Raw genomic sequence first — 19,107 nt, 5'->3', positions numbered from 1 at the left:
GAGCCAGAGAAGTATTAGCACTCCAGACCCCGTGTAACAAAGGGTTATTATCTATCGCCATATATATAGTAGCTATAGCTATTACAGCGCTACTATAAGTCTACTAAGTCCTGCTCACGTGATATCAACATCACGGCAAAAAAATTCAAAAACATACGACAGCGGGGATTCGCTAGTGGTCACCCACCTAACTACTAATCCGCCGGTAGAAAGCTTGTATAGGGCAGATCGGACGGGATGCCTAATTCTATTTCTCCGATGGTCGTATGTACCAAGCTCTCAGAATTAACAATATCCTATTTCGAGTTTTTTGATACGAGCTGGGCAGGGCGGAAATAGCTTCTCCAGCCATACACTGTAGTGTAGCATCACGTGACTAGCTCGTGGTATGTATTACGATTTTCTTTCGTACGTAGATAGGCACCTTCTCCAATCAATCCTTTACAGCGATCACCTTTCAGCTTATTCTATCTACTCGATTGCGGGTCGCCCCTCTGATCTTTTGAGCTCGATCACGTATCGTGCCACAACACCAAGCATGGATTGCGTGTTAGACTCCTGCGGCAACGCAAACCAATCACAACATTCACAGCGTGATAATTGAAGCTTTAGCTGTATATTATAATTAGTCCTGGAGGTGGTCTCCGTGCATGAAGAAACGCGATTTGATCAGCTCTAAGAAGCTCAACACTAATTGGCATGCTAAGATATTAGGAATCTATATCTTCAGATAGCGCCTAGTTACGGAACGAACAGGAAAATCTCAGCCACAAAACTAGCCAAAAAAAACAAGCTTAAAAACAAGCTCCTAGACCAGGTCAAAAAACAGCTCACAAAACGAGCCAGACCAGCCAGAGTAGCTAGAAAAAGTACATAAGACAAGTAGCTGTGATAACCTAGCCAGCGGTGCTGGAACTAGAGCTCAAGCTGCACCCCCCTTCAGCACCGCCAGGCGGGCTGTCATAACTACTTATTTTGTTGAACTAGCTGCGTATGGAAAAGTTCAGTGACGCCGTGGCCATGGCTGGTTGCTCGATATGTGTCTGCCTGAGTTTATGGGGGGCCACTCCTCGATACTGAGTTGTTTCACTCTGCTAGGTTTTTTCGCTTTGGTAAGTTGTACATGTCCTGCCCGGGGTGCATTGGAGCTGCTGCCGAACGAATGACGCGTCGCAGACGCTTCATATGGGGGCCGGTAGGCTACATCGCCCGATAGAGTATCAATCCAAATCAAGTCGTCATCGTCCATGTTGCTTTTCGAGAACGGATTTTCCAGAGGCGTGGAGTCTCTCCGGATGGAGTGAAGTAGTTGCTTATGGTGCGGTTCGTTTTGGGGCTTGTACATCTGCTTTGCCGCGCCCGCATTGTCTTGGTTGGTGTAGAAAAGGCGTATGTGATGTAAAGCAACAAGTATTGCCTCACGCTCTGCATCCGCATCAATGTCTCCATGACTGCCTCTCCGAAGTTCTATATACCAATCTTCCCGGCTATGGACCATGTATCCAAAGCACACTTTTGCGTGTGGAAGAAGTCGGTGTTGCAGTGTATTGTAGTCTCCAGTAGAACTTTCCGGCACAGCCCAACCAACAGCAACTACTGCTAGTTGACTCAGCTCTTTTGCGACTTCGTTTTGCGAGTGATACGCCCACTGTTGCACCAACTGATGTGTTGTGAAGCCTTTCGTTCCTGTGATCTCTGTCACTTCATCAACTAGCGAGTAGCTGGATAGTCGTTGCATAGCTACGTTGAACTCGACCTCGCTACTCGCAATGTCTCCCACCCACCTTGACAACATCGCAGCAGCTACAATAGACCTGTTACATGCCGCTGCAAGTAAGCCATGCCATAAATCTTTGTTATCCATGAAAGACCATAGTAGCAGCAGGTTAGCTGTGGCTTTGTGCCTGTCGTGGATTGTCTCGTACGAGATGGCCGATGTCGTCCATACGATGCACTCTGAGCCGTTACGGAGCGGCACGTCAACTAGATTGTTTACCTCGCCCCATTTTTGGTCGTAGAGCCATAGATATTCCCCCAGTTCTACTTCGCTCTCTTGCAGGTACGCGCCTGCCTGCGCAATGGCGAGTGGTAAACCATCTAGCCACATTACTAGCAGCGCGCTCTGGTTTGTGTCTAAGTATAGTCATCTTGTTAGCTCTCCTAATCTTTTTCCAAGCACTTCTTAAATCTTACTTACCATGCTTCCTCTTATACCAACTCTCTAATATAGCCTGCCCCTGTTCTGCGGAGACTTTGCCTAGCTGCTGCGACTCGCCCAGCTGCCCCAGCCCTGCTTGTCGAGTCGTCACTAGCACCGACCCATGGTCTGCACCTGGCAGGTAGCGCCTCACATCGTACGAATGAGGGTCAACTCCTGGTGCCGTGTACTCTCGGTCGACGTTATCAAATATAAGAAGCCAGGTGGTGTTATTAGGCTGAGCAAGCCAGGTCATAACCTCCTTCACTACTGCATCGATATCAACGTTGCTGTCTGTTGCATACCTCTTGATTGTCTCAGGGATTTGATCTTGAGGAATTCTGCCCACGCAGCTTGCAATGCTGCGCTTGAGGATATCCTCGCTGCGTCCGTCCAGCCAGAACACTGAGCTAAACCGGCGGTGGTGTCGCCATGTAAACTCCACCGCTAATTGTGTCTTGCCTATCCCGCCAACACCATACAGTACGTATACATTTTGGCGCATGGACTGGTCATTTCTTGGTCGCGGTAGCAACACACGTTCAAGCTCTGCCATCTCCGCTGGTCTGTCCACGAACTGACGCGCTCTTGGCACACCCTCGAGGCTGAAGGTAGTTCCGTATTCTTCTTTCACTAATGATACGTTGTCAGTCAGCCGATCTATTGCTGGAGCAAGGCGATCAAAGGAGTGAACCAACCTACATTTTACGGGTCTTACACCGCATAACTTCCATCCACCGCATTTCTGGATTCCTGAGATGATTGGTTCTGCGGTTGTCATATAGGCGACATGACCAACCTCTGTATACCCGAAAATGAATCCATAGAGCTTTCCCGTAAACTCTTGTACCACCATTGACCCACAGTCGCCCATCTGAATCTCTCCTTCACAGATGATTGTGTACACAGCTTGGTACGAGCGTGTACCTGGCAGCATCATGAGCGACGGTACATCAGATAGCGACCCACGTACAGCCCCATGAGGTGTCAAAGCGATCACAGTCGTCGATGCCTTGGGCGTGTCTAGTTGGACTTCGTGTGGTTGTTCAAGTTCGGTGTCATATATGCTAGTGATGGGATGGGTCCGTTCGATAGCCATCGAGATGATTATGCAGTCTAGGCTGCCCAAGATCTCCTCGACCACGCCGAGAAGGCGATAGCTTGTATCGAGGGACATGAGTTCCGATTGCATGTCCAATGGTTGGTGCGGCCCAATTTGGTCAAAGTTGTGGCTTATCGAGTTTATTGGGCCGCTACCCTCATGTAAACCGTCATTTCCAGGATGCTCGAAGGTGTCAGTCGACGTTTGTGATGAATTCTCTGATCCGTCAGATCCTGCGCTTGGAAAAGAATTGTAACTAGGTAAAACTTCGCCGAGATTAATGTCGCGCTGTCTTTCCGCATCATAGCTGTCAAAGTGAAGTGGCAGCCCAAGCATCTCATGTTCGTCTTCTTCTTCATCATCAGTTTCATTTTCATCTCCAATTCCAACGCTGTCAGTCATGGAGGTTTCTTGTTCAGAAATCACTGGCAGCGCATGAGCTGCTGTGATAAAGCCGTAACGGTGCCCATTGAAGACCAGATTTGCAGTTGCCTTACGAATCGTATTGCATCCATTCTGAACATATACCGGCATACCTACAGAGAAAAGCTCACTACGCGAGTGCATGTAAACGTTTTGCTCTGTGAGATTGAGGGAATGGGTAGTGTTCAGGTCTTCCATTGCAACAACACATATTTGTCCGCGTGGCGAGGTCTCTAGTATCGCGAGTGTGAAGACGCCTCCACGAAGAACGCCGCTTTTGCTGAGAGAACGTTTGGCTTTCTTACGAGAGTATTCGCAGCCGTTCACGATGAAAATAACAGGTTTGGCGAGTGCTGCCTCCGATCCTACCATAAAATAGACCAAGGCCACGCCTGCGACACCCCTATTTGAGCCACCACTCGTCAGGTCTAGCTCATCAATAAGCTTAGGCAGCAAATCCTTGTATAGCTGTGCAACTGGTCCTTTGCCTTCCCAGCACCGATGTTGCTTGCGCCACCCTTTGATGTCGGGGTTCACCTTAACCTCTTTGTCAGTATCGACAGATTCGAAAAACGACTTCTCACGTTCGAATATTTTCTTGAGCGGCTCTGAAATATGTTGTATCGATAGCTGTCTGAGAGGATCTGACTGGATCATACTTCCTGGGTTGTGTAGGTTGTCTCGGATTGGAAATTGTGTGGCGGAGCGAATGAGTAAGGGTGGCGGTTGGCACCTCATGGGTTTGTCAGCTCTAATGGTAATGCTACTATCATTCAGAAGGCTTTGTAAAGATGGGGAGCATTGGTAGTATGTGGATGTCAAGTCCGATGGACGGTAGCCAAATTTGAAGTACACGGATATTTTACCAAAATACAAGGCAGTGCAATAGCTGCCCAGCTGTGTTGGGCGGTGCAAAAGGCGACAACCGCGCATCAGGCTGAATTGGCTTGTTGTATAAGCAGCTGGGCATGGGAAGGAAGCGGCGATTGGCTCATAGCACCCAATAATCCTCCACACTAGCTTAGTCTCCTGCACACCAAGGAAACAGCTTCCAATAATGATGAGTAGATATGGCTGGTGGGGAAGGTCTATAAGTTACACCAAGGCTGCGCCTCCATCCAATCTTACCCTGCAGAGACCGGTGAGGGAGAGCCGCAGGATTTAGATAAAGCCGCACCGTGTTTGAAGGACTACACTACCGTAGTCTAACAAACTCTTCAACATGGCTCTAAACTTCAATGCCGTTGAAACTCCGATAACTTCAGAGCAAAAACATGAACTCATTCGAAAACTTTGGCCTCGCCTGCAAGAACCGCCCTTGTCGGACGAGGATCTGCACGGTTGGCAAGCCTACTTCCAACATTATTCTGAAGAAGTTAGAAGCGCAATCGTAAGCGACGGAGGTAAGAATACCACCGTCCGAATGTATGAAGACGTTATAAAGATAGCGAGCTATCTTGAACAACGACTCGCCAAACACATTATAAAAAAAGAGCTATTTCTGTTGGACACGCAAAACAGGAGCAGCGCCGAAAGAGAGAGGATGGCAGAAGGGTCCATCAAGCTCGTTGTCCGGTTACTATATATGGTAGATATTGGGCCAGTGTCGCTAAATTACATACCGAGTCTTACGTATGTACCGTGGACAAAGGAGAATTGTGACTTTGGGACTGTCTTCAGCCAACATTTCCAGAAAAGCAAAGAGGACGCCGGAAAAGTCAAATTTGACAGCAAGTTCTCAGCGTATAGCCTCGAACGTTTAGCTGGCATCGAGATTGTCTGGACTAACAATCTTGCTGATCATCTTCGACTCGTGGAAGATGACACGAAACTATGTATCTTCCATCAAACGACATTCCTCAAATCGCAAGATGGGTGAGTAGTGCCGATTCGGGCAATAGTAAAATGATGATAACGAAAGAACAGTACGGCACTCCCTGAAGGACTAGCGGAGGAAACCCTTCGGACCCTCGCGCTTCTGTTTCCTTCAAGGTCGAAAGACAGAGATGCGCAAAAGTGGCTTCAGGCAAAGGTGTCTGACAAAAAGAACTCTGTCCGTCTTGATTCAGATCTGCTCAATACTACGTCTTTAAGGCTATTAGATCGCAAGGCTGAGAAATTTGAGTATTGGCGGAGCGAGTTGTTGACTCTGAAAGAGATCTTTGACGAGCCGCGACCCACTTCGATCAGGCGTCTCTGGCATGATCGCAGGAACAAGATTCAATGGGCCACTTTCTGGGTAGCAATAACGATTCTAGGATTGACAATTTTCTTTGGTCTCGTTCAGAGCATCGAGGGCGCCTTGCAGGTGGAGAAAGCGTATCATCCTGTGTAGTGGGACTCATGTAGCACATGTCCACAATGTTGCTCTCTGGGCATCGTACCTCAAGCGTTTTGACACATTGTATGTGTTGTGTACTAGTAGTTAAGGCTCAGCAAGACCATTCTCGAATAGCCCGTTACTAGTCGGCGAGAGCTCGACATGTTGTGTGTGGCGTGCAATATGCGTGGACAACTGCATTCTGGTGGTTTGCATAGTACCAAGCAGCTTGGTGAGGGCAGTTGAGAGGGGAAAGCGCGACAAAAAAATCTAATGATCACGTGACTACAAAGACAATAGTACCGGACTGCGAATGGCCTTACGCTATAACTCTTTCTTCGCCTAGCCCATAAAGCATAATCATGACCATCGAATAGGAGACAGCTGATGAAAACGAGGCCATCCGCTACTATACGAGTTCCATAGGTTTATCGGTTTTTCTTTTGCTCACGAGCTCGACGGCTATATCATTGTGGGATACATCACTGGCAACTGCTCTCCTATACGGGATGCGGATAGGCGATTGTCCGATCTTGGCTATGTGTAGTGAGTACTGAATGTTACAATACTGTAGCAGCAGCTCTGCCAATTGAGCAATTGCTGCAGATGCTTGCGAGCGCGGGTCTTCACGAAACCCATATGGCTAAAGTTTGACTACCTACATATCAAGACAAGAAAAACATGAAGACGGTAAAGGAGATGATGTGTTCAGAGAGAAACATTTCCATCCCTCATATTGAGGTTGCCAAGGCTGGTGATTTTCCCATTTATTGTTTGGTTAGAACCTGAGAAAACGGAACCTCCCTGCGATATCAAGTTTTGTTGATGCTCCCATGCAGTTTGCAGAACTGGACTTTGAGCTGTCGTTTTTGATTAGACAATAGACACCTGGGAATCAGGATACTGACTTTGGTGGTTTGCCGTCTTACGCTGCAGGGCTATCGGCTTGATCTTGGACAACAACTCTTTTGCGAATACTGCTGCATTTCCGGCAGCATAAAGCTTCCAAAGATCGTTCTTGTGTGAATCTGAATAATCAGAGATTCCCCGTATCACGAGATATTTGCTGCTAACATCAACGCCCACTGCTTCCATCTCGACACAAAGCACGCCCCCACAGACATTGCTAATCTTGTCCCTGCGCTCTCCATCTTTCATGACAGAGTTACCACTCGCTATTTTCCCTTGATGAAAGATGAATCTTTCCATATGCTTGCTGGTACGTGGGGGCCTTTGGACTAATGCGAATGGATTGCGAATACAAGTCTGGCAGCCAGAATCCTGATCGCCCCGGTGCTTGTAGGCCGCGTGAAATAACCTATCGTGTTCAAGTCCTGGATGAGCGAACTTTGGGTCGTTTTGCAGTAGCTTCAAGTGATCCTGGAAGTTTGTCTCGCCAGAGTCATGGTCTGATACCAGTTTCGCGAGACCTTGTCCTATAACCCAGTCTCCTTTCTCCATTGTTCCGAGGATCTCAATGCCAGTGTCGCCTTTGTCCCTATTCCACCCATAGTGGATACAAGCAGCTTTTCCATCTTGAGACCATCCTACAACGACGTCCCCAAGATGAACATCTTCCAGAGGATTCTCGCATGGCTTCGGTAATGGGACACCACCACCAATCCCAACTATGAGGACTATTTTGACACTGGAGAATGTATTGAGAAGAGCACTGCTTAAGCGGCCAGCGTGGTGATAGCCTGAGTATCCAAGAGGCAGGGTCGCCATAACGACATTGTGACCCGCGGCAACGCCGCAGTAATATTGATTAGGATCTTGATTAGCGTTATATTCCGGCGTGAGATGGACTTCGTCGAACATCAATCTTGAGGACGGTAGCTCGACGTCAGGTAACGGACAGATCCACGCGATGTAGTAATCGGATGCATCCAACCGCTTTCGCCCGTTCGCCCGTTCATATGGCCTCATGGCAATGATACTGGGAGGGTGAAGTAGTTGGAACAATTGGGCTTTGTCAGTCAAAATCTTTGCCTACACAAGGCAAGCTTATGATTGTTCACTTTTTGGATCAAGAGACATATAGTAGCTCTGCTTCATTTTGGCCCCATTGCCAGGATTGTATTGGCGCCTGCTCAACGATCAGGGATTTAGCGCCACCGAGTTCAGCCTGTTGTGCATCCCACCAATTGCGTCGAACCTTACCTGAGTGTAGGATTATGCAGTGTGCGATGTCAAAAGGACAAGGCGAGAAAGTACAGGATGAAGGCATAGGTGGGTATCGTCGTAGATCAATAAGTAAATGCAACACTATTGCACAACAAACCGGCCGTGCGACTACGAGGAAGACAAAAATTATAAACATGTTCCAGTTACTGAGGAAAACAAAGTCCATGGACTCATAAGACAGTCTAACGGGATGTGCACCTAGGCATGGCTTGCAGTGCATATGGACATGCCCAATGAGGATCGCCTCGTGACTTTACCGCCTTACCACCTTGTCGCAGTGTGCCAGTAGCCATCTAAGGTGTGCTGCATTGCGTGAGTTCTGACCTTGTGCCGAGCTTCCGGTGAACGAGCTGAGCCCGCGACAATGTTGGTGAAGCTTCTATCAAGCACAAAGGTCTACACGCCGCTTCCAACGAGCGCAAAGCTGACGCTCCAGCAAGCGATTAACGATGCTATGCACTTTGAACTACAGCTCCTGAATTGCGTTCGCATATCGAGATGGACCTCTTTATTCGGCGCTCTAGTCACTCATTTCAGCGAGGGGGTGCACAAACTATCTCCAGCCCCATCACACTCGAAGACAGACAAGCAGATCTATTCCATTCAGCCCATTCAGGAGCAACAGTATCTGCGCAGAACGGCTCTACCTATTCAGGCGCAAATCAGACACAGGATGGAAATATTGTCCAGGTTGGCAACATCAATGCCAATGTCGTTCAAATAGGTAAATCTTTGCCAGCCTTGCATGGAGATTCACCTGATGAGATTTTTTCATATAGCGAGAGAAATCCCATCTATTGATGTCATTAACTGGATCTACGCATCGTCTTACGAATCCAAGCACAAGAAGACCAGAAGAGAAAGGGTCAAGGGCAGTGGTGCATGGCTCTTAAAGAAACAAGAATACCAAGGATGGTACAGCGACAGTGGTTCAACACAACTGCTCTGGTGCCATGGAAAACCTGGAGCTGGCAAGACCTTTATAGCGTACGCACTCATATTTGGGGCCAGCAAGAAAGGACGGTATTGATATCTCGCAGGTCAGCGGTAATCGATGAGCTGCTTGCTAACCGTATGGAGCGGGACATTGGAATTGCGTATATTTACTTTGACTACGCCGACAAAGAGGCACAAAGTCTCGAGAATGTGTTTGCTAGTGTCCTCAAGCAGGTTGTGCTATGTAAAGAGAAGGAAAGTATCGAGGAAGTGCGTCGTCTGTATCGTGCATGTAACATGGGTGCCCAAAGACCGGAAATTGATACTCTGGTAGAAACTCTCGGGCATATGTCTCAGTATTTCAAGCAGATATTCATTGTCTTCGACGCTCTAGACGAATGCTCGGATAAGCTTAGGGCAGTTCTTTTGAAACAGCTTGAAAGTCTTGACAATCCAAGATGGAGGTTCTTCGTCACTGGTCGCTCGCATCTGTCGGATGTTTCGATGAAGTTTCCATCATGTTCAGAGTTGGTCGTCGCTGCTCACCGCGATGATGTTGAGAAACTCGTGCTTGAAAGGATTCGTGATGAAGCGGGTTTGGCAGAGTTATTCGAGGACAATCCATTGCTGGAAGAGACAGTTGTATCGAAAATTATCGAAAAAGCGAACGAAATGTAAGGACCCTGCAGTCGAACTAGAGTTTATGCGCCTATTGACACACTTAGATTCCTCCCCGTAACCCTGATGCTGAATAGCATTGCTTCCAGCACATGCGAAAGCGACATCGAAGATTTGCTGGAGCAAATGCCAGTTGATCTCAACCATTCGTATGAGAAAACCCTGGAACGAATCAGGGATCAGCACCCGAAAAAAGTTGATCTCTCATATCGTATACTATGGTGGCTATCCCGAGCCCTACGTCCTTTGTCCTACGAGGAGCTTGCTCACGCCGTAGCGGTGAGGGACGGTGACTGTGGTCGAAATCCCAAGAGAGAGTCCAAGAAAGGTATCATGACAACGGCATGCATGGGTCTTGTATTCGTCGATGATGAAAAAGACTTTCGCCTGATGCATTTCTCAACTCAAGAGTATCTCCTATTCCATTTCAGCCACTCAAGTACCAGACAAATACTACGAGAGGAAGCCATCATCACCAGAACTTGTCTCACGATTCTTCTATACGACGAATTCGATAGCGGACCTTGCGAGACCTATTCAGCTGCCAAAACACTTTACGAGAATTGCCCAATGCTGCTTTACGCAGCTGAATACTGGCATCATCACTTAGGTGAAGGCGTAAGCAAAGATTTGAACAACCTCGTTATAAAGTTCCTCCACAACTCCGATAAGCTCAGAGCAGCTGCACAAGCTCGACAACTCAACAACGAAGGGTATTATCATAGACCAAAAGACCGGCGGCAATGGTCATGGTATTCATTGGAAGCAAAACACACTCCACCACAGTTTGCACTCACCACCGCACTTCATCTGACATCAATGCTTGGAATGGTCCATCATGTCCAGCAACTTCTTCAAGAGTCTGGCACTGACGTTAATGTGACCAATGATGATCTTCAAACACCGTTGGCGTTGGCGGTACGAAATAACCGTGCGAGAGTTGTTGAGCTTCTTCTGCACGTCGAGTCAATTGACTGCGAGCAAAAAGACAAGCTCGGCAGGACGCCTTTTCTTATAGCGGCAGAACTGAAAGATACAAATATCATGAAGCAACTGCTAGCGAGGGGTGTAAAAGTTCAAGAACGAGACAACCAGTACAAGAACGCACTCCACATATCAGCTGAGACTCTCCTCGACGATAACAACCATATGGCAGAGTTACTCATCACCAGCGGCGTCGAAATCAATACCAAGTGCAAGGAAAATATCACACCTTTGCATGCGGCTGTACAAAAATCCAAGCGCAAGGTTATTGAGATCCTATTATCTAAAGGCGCAGATGTCTGTGCTGCTGATGTAGATGGATTCACACCGCTACACACTGCAGCTACAAGAGACTTGGCAATAACAAAGGCATTATACCAAGGTGGCGCAGATATACACACTCTCAGTAACGCTCAGTATAGCGTCTTAAGCCTCGCTGTGGCAAGCTGCCAGTACGAGATTGTGGAGTGGCTACTCTCGCTTGGGGCAAATCCCTGTACCGCGGACGAAGAGGGATTGACGTCGCTGCATATGACAGCCGTAGCAGGAAATCTAGTGATAGCGCGAGCGCTACACCAAGCTGGTGCAGATATACACACTCTGAGTAACAGGCAATGTAGTATCCTAAGTACAGCTACAACAAACGGCCAACACGAGATTGTGGAGTGGCTGCTATCACTTGGGGCAGATCCCCGTGCCGCTGAAGAAGGGGGATTCACGCCGTTGCACGCGGCTGTAAGAGATTTAGCAACAGCGCAAGCGCTACACCGGGCTGGCGCAGATATACACGCTTGTAGTACAAACAAGTGTAGTGTCTTACGTTCAGCTGCGACACACGGCCCGCTTGAGGTTACGGAGTGGCTGCTATCACTCGGGGCAGATCCCTCTACCACTGACGAGGATGGATGGACGCCACTGCATGGGGCAGCTATGAAAGATCTAGCAACAGCAAAACTTCTATACCAGGCTGGCGCAGATATACATGCCCGTAGTAAAGGCGGTCAAACTGTACTATACAATGCTGCAATATACGGCCAGTGCGAGATTGTAGAGTGGCTCCTGTCACTTGGAGCAGATCCCTCTATCGCCAGTGAAAAGGGATGGGCTCCGATACACGGTGCAGCCAAAAGAGATCTAGAGATTGCAAAAGTCTTGCAAAAATATGGGGCAGACATATATGCCCGTACCAGAGCTGGACACGCTGTTTTGCAGGTTGCAGCGATGAACAATCGCCCTGATATTGTTGCATGGCTACTTTCCATCGACACCGAATCACGAATAAGAGGCAAAGATGCCTTGATCGCGGCTGCAACAGCTGGGGTTGAGCATGTAGTGCAGTCACTACTCAAGAAAGGAGTAGACAGTAACGCGCATGACGAACTGTGTGGAAGCGCTCTTCATAATGCTTGTGAGGGAGGGCACATTGGTGTTGTGGAGCTGCTGCTTGATCATGGAGCCGACGTCAACCAAAGGAGTCGGCCATATGGCTTTCCTTTCTTTACAGCAGCCTTTGTAGGCCACTTGGGTATCCTGCATCTTCTCATTGAGCGAGATGCTACATGTCTCAACCTGACTGATCATTTGGGACGTAACGCTCTTCATTTTGCTGCAAGAGGTGGCTACCTGAGATCTTTTGATTACCTACTTGCAAACGGCATGGACATCAACAGTATTGATTGCAAAGGAAACACGGTCTTGCATTACGCAGCCTGTGCGGACTCTCTCCCGATTGTCAAGTGCCTCCTCGATCGCGGTTTTACTACCCCCAAAGAGTCGTCCGGCTCTTGGTCCCCTCTACACTGGGCATACAGAACCGCGAGCAGTGGAGTCGTGAATCGTCTCAAAACCATGTACTCAAACGAGGAAATTGTTCAGACTCTACACCCTGTAGGCCTGTGGAATCCATTTTCTATCGGTCGTTATCATGGTAACCTGAAGCTGGGCGAATTGACACAAAACTCACTTCCAAAAGTACCGAATCCGGGCGAAGGTGTGATCTCTAACAAAAGCGCAACAATTTGTGACGGATACAGCTGTGATGAATGCTTTCTCGTAAGTATTCCTCAAGCACTGCAAACACAGCTTTATACTAACGAGGCAGGATATATATGGTCCCCGCTTTCAATGCCTCGTGTGCCTAAACTTCGATTTGTGTCTCATGTGCAAGCTAAATGGGGAAAAGAGCCACCCTTCGCATGGATGGAAGGTGCTTGAACATAGGCAAGGTCATGAAGTAGAGGTAGATATTGCGAGTTTGTAGGCTGCAGTTTCTCCGTTTATTCCATTTTCACTAGTTTCTAATTAGTGGCAGCTACGTCCAAAGTGACTATACTCCAGGTAACAGACTTAGTATACAATCGCCGCGACACACATGCTAACCCGCACTAGCTCATTCCATCTCTGTCATGTGTCAAATTCTTCCAACAAAAAAATATTCTTCTTGACTTTACCTCTGCACATACTGAAACTTTGGCATCAGATAAAAAAAAATAAGAGCAGTACAAAGTATTTCATGGAGAAAACGCTGGCAGAGTTTTCAGAGCTCCAGATGAAGAGACATACCAAGACATGTAACTGCTGCCAACTCACTCCGATAGATACCAAGCAGTTTCCACCTTGGCGTATCAAAAAATGAAACAACCTCAGTTTCATTGCCATCGCCAAAATGGCCATATGCAGATCTTTCGAGATGCAGGTTGCAGCATCAACATACGAATCCCCTCATCCCCCCTCCAAAAAAGAAAACACAGTCCTAGAACGCATGGGAAAGGTTGCTAGTGTACTCCCACGTGCCATCGTGACACAAGCTTCACACTAGCGCTTCCTAGGGCCCACGCTAGTGGACTACATAGCACCTCTGAGAATATGTATAACCAAAGATACTATACGTGGAGACTATAGCTTCTGACTATTCTGTTAAAACTCGCATCTCTTTCGAACACTATTATACCTACCTCACACCTACCTCCTCAATCCATCATCCCCACCCCCCTCGCTTTGCCCTTCCTTTGATCGATTCTTAACCCATATATCCTTCGCAATGATCTTCGTCAAATACCACCATTTAATCTACCCTCGATCTGCCGAGAAACAAACCTTCTAGGAGGAAGATCTCATGCTGTCGGAGCGACGCAGATACAAGACTTTACCTTTGTGACCAACACGATAATTATCTCTCTATGTCGATCTCTCACTGAGCATCTGGTACTTTACTATGTCACCTACTACGCACCAAAACTCTCAATACAAAAGCAATTATGCGACGAAACCCCCCCGTTCATCAACGAAAGAAAAAAACACCTACCAAGTCCGATGCGAGATGCAAAGTCATATTCTTACTCCGCTATACATGCTACCCTATCAAATACACGTCATCGAAAAAACAATCAAAGCGTACGCCAATCCCATGCATATATACATAACCCTCACTCCTCTTTTTCCCCTAAAAGTCTCATCACAGTCCACCTACCCCACCTCACAGCGCCTCCCACCCGACCTCAAACATCGTCCTCTTCTCCCCAATCTCGCCCCCTAAAAACAGGGGTCGAACAACCTGCATCGCGCCCGTCCCCAACTTAACACTCTGACCCATAATAATACACTCACTAACACCATCAATCGTATCCGTCTTTCCGCGCGCCGCAGCTTCGAAAAGGTGATCGGGCGTCTTTTCGAAACTGGCAAGTTGTAAGACTGAATCACGCGTTTTCTGGAGACCGAAACGCGTAATGCCGAAGACTTCGCCTTTGAAAGTCATGACGTCGGCGAGGAGCTGCATGTGTCGAGGGTCAATGTCCATGTTGCCCATCACGTCGCCGATTTCGCGGACGATGGTGGCGCGGGCAGCTTCGATGCCGAGGACGGTTTTGACTTCCATGACGTGGTTGGATTTTGTGTTGTAAGGTTCGATTCCAGGGGTGGTCATGCAGTCTTGGAGGCCGTAGCCTTCGACGAGGAGTTGGCATTCGTAGTGGCCTTGGGCGTTGGGGCTGCTTTCTTTTTTGATGATGGCGCGGGAGCAGTCTGGGTAGCCTTTTATGACAACGTCTGGAATGAGGGATTTGACCTGTTGGACGCGCTCAAAGTATTCTTTGTGATTACGTGTTGTTTTGACGGGTCGCTTCTTTGCGGCGTTGGGGTCGGGGACTTCGACGCGGATTATGGAGGAAGAGATGCGCACGTTTGCGCCGGCTTTGCCCCATTTGAGTGGCTTATGGGCGTTGATGGCAGCAGCAATCTCGTAGGGTTGCACATCAACGAACAGCTTGTTGATAGTATCCCAGTCAATGCGCATGGCAATGTAAGCACCATTGGGGTGCCAAACGTCTTCGACGTACGAAATGACGTCGCGGAGGTATGTCTTTTCGACACGTGCTTTGACAATTCGCGCCGCGGACTCGGATATCTTGTTGGAAAGCTCGCAAGCGATGACAGGAGTGGAAATGGTGGAGGAGGCGTTGATGATTTCCTTGATACGGGGTACACCTTGGGTGATGGACATACCAGCGACACCAGCAAAATGGAAAGTTTTGAGCGTCATTTGCGTACCGGGTTCACCAATAGACTGAGCTCCGATAGCTCCTACAGCGTGGCCAGGCTGGACACGGGAGCGATGATATTTCGTCAAACACAGGGTGATGAAAGTATCGAGGGCCCTCTCCGAAATCTTGGCGATACCATCAGCAAGACTGTACTTTTCCGCGTCGGCTGCCGACTGTTTCTTGTCCTTTCTGTCGTTGGGCTGCACAATGCCGAGGTATGCAAGTGTCGTCTCGAGCTTTTGAGCCTTCTTAAAGACGTAATCCTGTACAGTGTCGAGAAAGTCACGCATCGACTCTTTTTGATCAATTCCTCTATCGGTCTGGTCACGGTACTCTAGCTGAGTTACACCGTCCAGCGCGTACCTAGGGTACTTGTCTCTTTGGGCGTTCAGTCTCGCTTCGGTGTATTCTCGAACTTCCTGAGGCGTTAGACTAGACTCTGAGTTGTCCCAGGTGGACGTGACAGCATGTGAAAAGGTCCGATCAAAATGCACAGGCTTTGCCTTGCCCTCCATATCCACGGGGTCAAGGTTGTCGTCACCGTACTGGAACTGCACAACGGTACCAGATGAGTTCCTGACAGTGTCATCGTACTGCGCGGAAAGATCTTCCAGAGACTTCATCAATCGTCTACTCATGTAACCGGTTTCGGCCGTCTTGACAGCGGTATCAACCAGACCTTCACGACCACTCATTGCGTGGAAAATGAATTCGGATGGGGTGAGACCGGAAAAGAAACTATTACTGACGAAACCCTTGGACGCGGGCTGACGTGCAGCCTTGGGGAAGTGAGGTAATGTTCGGTGGTGGAAGCCATCCGCCACACGTGCACCACCAATCATCTGTTGTCCGACAGAGGCAACCATCTGGGAGACGTTGATGTTGGATCCCTTTGAACCACATTTGGCCATGAGTAGAGGAGAGTTCCACCTGCTCAACTCTTCAAAACAAATGTCACCGGCAGCTTGACGAACACCAGACAGAATGCCACCAATTCTGTTTTCCATCGTCTGCTCTTCGTCACAACCTGGGTCGCGCTGCAGCTTTCCTTCTTTAAAGTCTTTGATCAGCTTGTCGCACTTGGCGTACGCTTCTTGCACGAGATCCTGCTTCTTCTTATTAAGCTTCTCTCCTGGAGTCACATCGCTGATTCCGAGTGAGAAACCATTGTTGCTGAGCCATCGCGCAGAGAGTTTGGAAAGCCGATTCATTCCTTGGACAGCATGGTCGGGGCCAAAATCTCGCATCATGACGTAAAATACGGAGTCCTTCTTACCGTCACCGACAGTTGCCTTGTCCATAACGCCACACATAACCTCAGAGTTGCGAATGACAAGGTAGGCATCGTTCTCGTTCAGGTCAGGAGGCTGATCAGGGGTGTTTTTGAATTGCTTGCAAGCAGCTTCGAGGTTGACCAGGACTCTGCACTTTTTGTACGGGCGCATCAGTAGATTGAAGACCTGCTTTCCGGTCCAGAGCGCTTGAGGCTTCCATACGACCGGGGGTGGAATTTCAATTGGGTGCCTCTTGCCAGTGTCCGGGTCGAATGCTCCTTCGCCATTGAACATGTAGTTTACAATCTGACAAAAGGTGCGCCGGTCGAAAAAGTTGTTCTTGTTACTTAGAAGGTACGCAGCTGTAATGAAATCTTGAATAGCAGCAATGATTGGTGTTCCGTTTTTCGGGGTAGCCAGATTGTATTTGACACCCATGAGCTCGGTAGCCTCTGTTCGGGCTTCTTCGGTTTGAGGAACGTGCAAGTTCATCTCGTCACCGTCAAAATCGGCATTGTAAGGATTGCACACACATTCGTTCAGTCGAAACGTTCTCCATGGTCGCACCTTTGCTCGATGACTCAGGATACTGAGCTTGTGCAGAGACGGTTGTCGATTGAAGAGGACGATGTCGCCGTCCTCGATGTGGCGTTCAACAATGTCGCCTATTTTGAGTCGTTTCGAGGCGCCCTCGAGGCGTTCACCCTTGGTATCGAACCGCGAAAGTGCAATAAGGGAAATCTTGCCTCGGTCTTTGTTCGGACCCTGGTCATCGAGAATGTAGTTGGCTCCGGGGTATTTGTTAGAGCCGTTCCTGACAAGCCTCCTCAACTTGTCAATATTGTAGCGTGTAACCTTTTCAGGATACGTCAGGTTCTTAGCTATACGCTCTGGTACCGCAACTTCATCAATGCTCAGGTTTGGATCTGGACCAATGACTGTACGACCAGAGAAATCGACACGTTTTCCAGAAAGATTTTGTCGGAACCGACCGCCTTTGCCTTTGAGACGCTGAGAAAATCCACGCATAGTTTTTTGCAGACCCTGTTGCTTGAGACCTGGCGCATCGCTGTTGATGTACATGGCAATCTGCAGCTGCAGGAAATCCCACTGTTCCATTAGAATCTGGAGCGGAAAGCCTCGTGCAAGTCCGGCGCGTATTATACTGCTGATGTGGCAAATATCTCCGATCTTGTTGGTCACGTCGTCCTCCGTCGCACCTCCTTCCTGCATGACTGATGGTCGCAACGCCACGGGTGGCACTGGCATGTATTCCCAGATCAGCATTTCTGGTCGCGCGTCTTCGGGTATCATGGCTAGCAGCTCGCAGTCTTCGGGAGAGATTTTTTTAAAGAGGTTCAATACGCGCAGCGGGTGCATATCGTCGACGGCCTTTTTCAAGTGCTTGTCCAGATCTGGATTTGCAGACTTTGCGGTTTCGAACGACTGGTCGAACTCAATCTTTCCCGGGGGCGCCTTCTTGGTCTTGGCTGTGGATCGATTGAAAGCATCGTATCGGTTGTGGATAATTTTAAGCGGATGGCCAGGCACTTTGCGTACGGTGCCCTGGAGACCGTTGCAGTAAGGGCAGGTCTTCTTTTTGCGACAGTCGTCCAAAATTCTCTTAGTCACTGCGCCTTTTCGTAGGGTGTCCATGTCAGGGCGGCGCATGCTACGCAGATATCTTCGGCGCTCAACCTCGTCAAGCAAGACGCGGGAGCAGTCTTTGCATATACAGTTGAGGACCTCAATGATGTGCTTCAGGTAGCCAACGTGGAATGCGGGCAGTGCCAGCTTGATGTGGCCAAAGTGGCCGTTGCAGGTGTCGAGTCCCTCACCACATGTTGCGCAGGTTCCCTGCTTGCTGGATATACCCATGCGCGTGTCCATGGGCCCGTTGGCCGTGAGGGTGCGCGTATTGTCGGCGGCGGGCTGGAGATCGTAGACATTGCGGTCGGATACTTCGAGGACGGCCTGGTTGACAATGTCCTGGTTGGAGCTGGAGAATGTTACTAGGAGTTCTTTTGGTGCTTTGTTGCGGCATATTTGCCACGGCTGAGGTGCCTACTATATGCCAAACTGGATGTGCTTTATGCGCGCGGGGATGCGGTCGACGACCTGCTGCTTGGCCGTTGTGCGCGGCGCCTCCATGATGGCGGCTGGTGTTGGTAGTCAAGTTACAATGGGTATATGTCGTGCTATCGCAGGCCGTGGCAGTCTTGTTGCATAGTCGTGGCGGGGTGAGTCATGTTCCGGGCGACAAGAGGACTCGGGGCGTTGGCTGCACTTTCTCAGTTGCGCGCCTCTGAAGATTTTGGGTGGGGTACGCAAATTCACGCTAACACGGGCGTGCAGAGCTAATGCGGGCTGATAAGCCGATAACACCCCACAAGGCCCCTAGTGACCTAGTGACCTAGTCCCTCATCACCACCCCCATCGTTGCCTTGTCTATTCACTGCCTTGCC

General features: G+C 48.9%; 7 protein-coding genes across 7 annotated transcripts; 4 read left to right on the top strand and 3 right to left on the bottom strand.

Annotated features, from left to right (window-relative positions):
- Window positions 1-1,003: 1,003 nt before the first annotated feature.
- On the bottom strand, window positions 1,004-2,753 carry COCMIDRAFT_105017 (uncharacterized protein; the record flags this gene model as incomplete). Its single annotated transcript, XM_007693422.1, has 2 exons — window positions 1,004-2,133; window positions 2,198-2,753. The coding sequence occupies 2 exons, from the start codon at window positions 2,751-2,753 to the stop codon at window positions 1,004-1,006; spliced, it is 1,686 nt and encodes a 561-aa protein (XP_007691612.1).
- A 2,191-nt stretch (window positions 2,754-4,944) lies between these two features.
- COCMIDRAFT_105018 (uncharacterized protein) lies at window positions 4,945-6,057 on the top strand (the record flags this gene model as incomplete). Its single annotated transcript, XM_007693421.1, has 2 exons — window positions 4,945-5,597; window positions 5,649-6,057. The coding sequence occupies 2 exons, from the start codon at window positions 4,945-4,947 to the stop codon at window positions 6,055-6,057; spliced, it is 1,062 nt and encodes a 353-aa protein (XP_007691611.1).
- Window positions 6,058-6,915: 858 nt separating this feature from the next.
- COCMIDRAFT_104982 (uncharacterized protein) lies at window positions 6,916-7,971 on the bottom strand (the record flags this gene model as incomplete). Its single annotated transcript, XM_007693420.1, has 1 exon — window positions 6,916-7,971. The coding sequence occupies one exon, from the start codon at window positions 7,969-7,971 to the stop codon at window positions 6,916-6,918; it is 1,056 nt and encodes a 351-aa protein (XP_007691610.1).
- Window positions 7,972-9,025: 1,054 nt separating this feature from the next.
- On the top strand, window positions 9,026-9,750 carry COCMIDRAFT_49808 (uncharacterized protein; the record flags this gene model as incomplete). The annotated part of the gene is made up of 2 exons (XM_007693419.1): window positions 9,026-9,216; window positions 9,270-9,750. Coding segments are annotated over 2 exons (672 nt in total), but the record flags the coding sequence as incomplete, so codon positions are not given.
- A 564-nt stretch (window positions 9,751-10,314) lies between these two features.
- Window positions 10,315-10,533, top strand: COCMIDRAFT_48933 (uncharacterized protein; the record flags this gene model as incomplete). Its single annotated transcript, XM_007693418.1, has 1 exon — window positions 10,315-10,533. A coding segment is annotated over one exon (219 nt), but the record flags the coding sequence as incomplete, so codon positions are not given.
- Window positions 10,534-10,641: 108 nt separating this feature from the next.
- On the top strand, window positions 10,642-10,902 carry COCMIDRAFT_52760 (uncharacterized protein; the record flags this gene model as incomplete). The annotated part of the gene is made up of 1 exon (XM_007693417.1): window positions 10,642-10,902. A coding segment is annotated over one exon (261 nt), but the record flags the coding sequence as incomplete, so codon positions are not given.
- A 3,400-nt stretch (window positions 10,903-14,302) lies between these two features.
- On the bottom strand, window positions 14,303-18,793 carry COCMIDRAFT_8468 (uncharacterized protein; the record flags this gene model as incomplete). Its single annotated transcript, XM_007693405.1, has 2 exons — window positions 14,303-18,641; window positions 18,711-18,793. 2 exons carry the CDS (start codon window positions 18,791-18,793, stop codon window positions 14,303-14,305), a joined length of 4,422 nt encoding a protein of 1,473 aa, XP_007691595.1.
- Window positions 18,794-19,107: the final 314 nt, after the last annotated feature.

This window comes from Bipolaris oryzae (genome assembly GCF_000523455.1).
Source record: "Bipolaris oryzae ATCC 44560 unplaced genomic scaffold scaffold_164, whole genome shotgun sequence".
In the NCBI taxonomy this organism is placed as follows: domain Eukaryota; kingdom Fungi; phylum Ascomycota; class Dothideomycetes; order Pleosporales; family Pleosporaceae; genus Bipolaris; species Bipolaris oryzae.
Note: the sequence above shows the minus strand (reverse complement) of the source record. Positions and strands in the feature narration are given on the sequence as shown.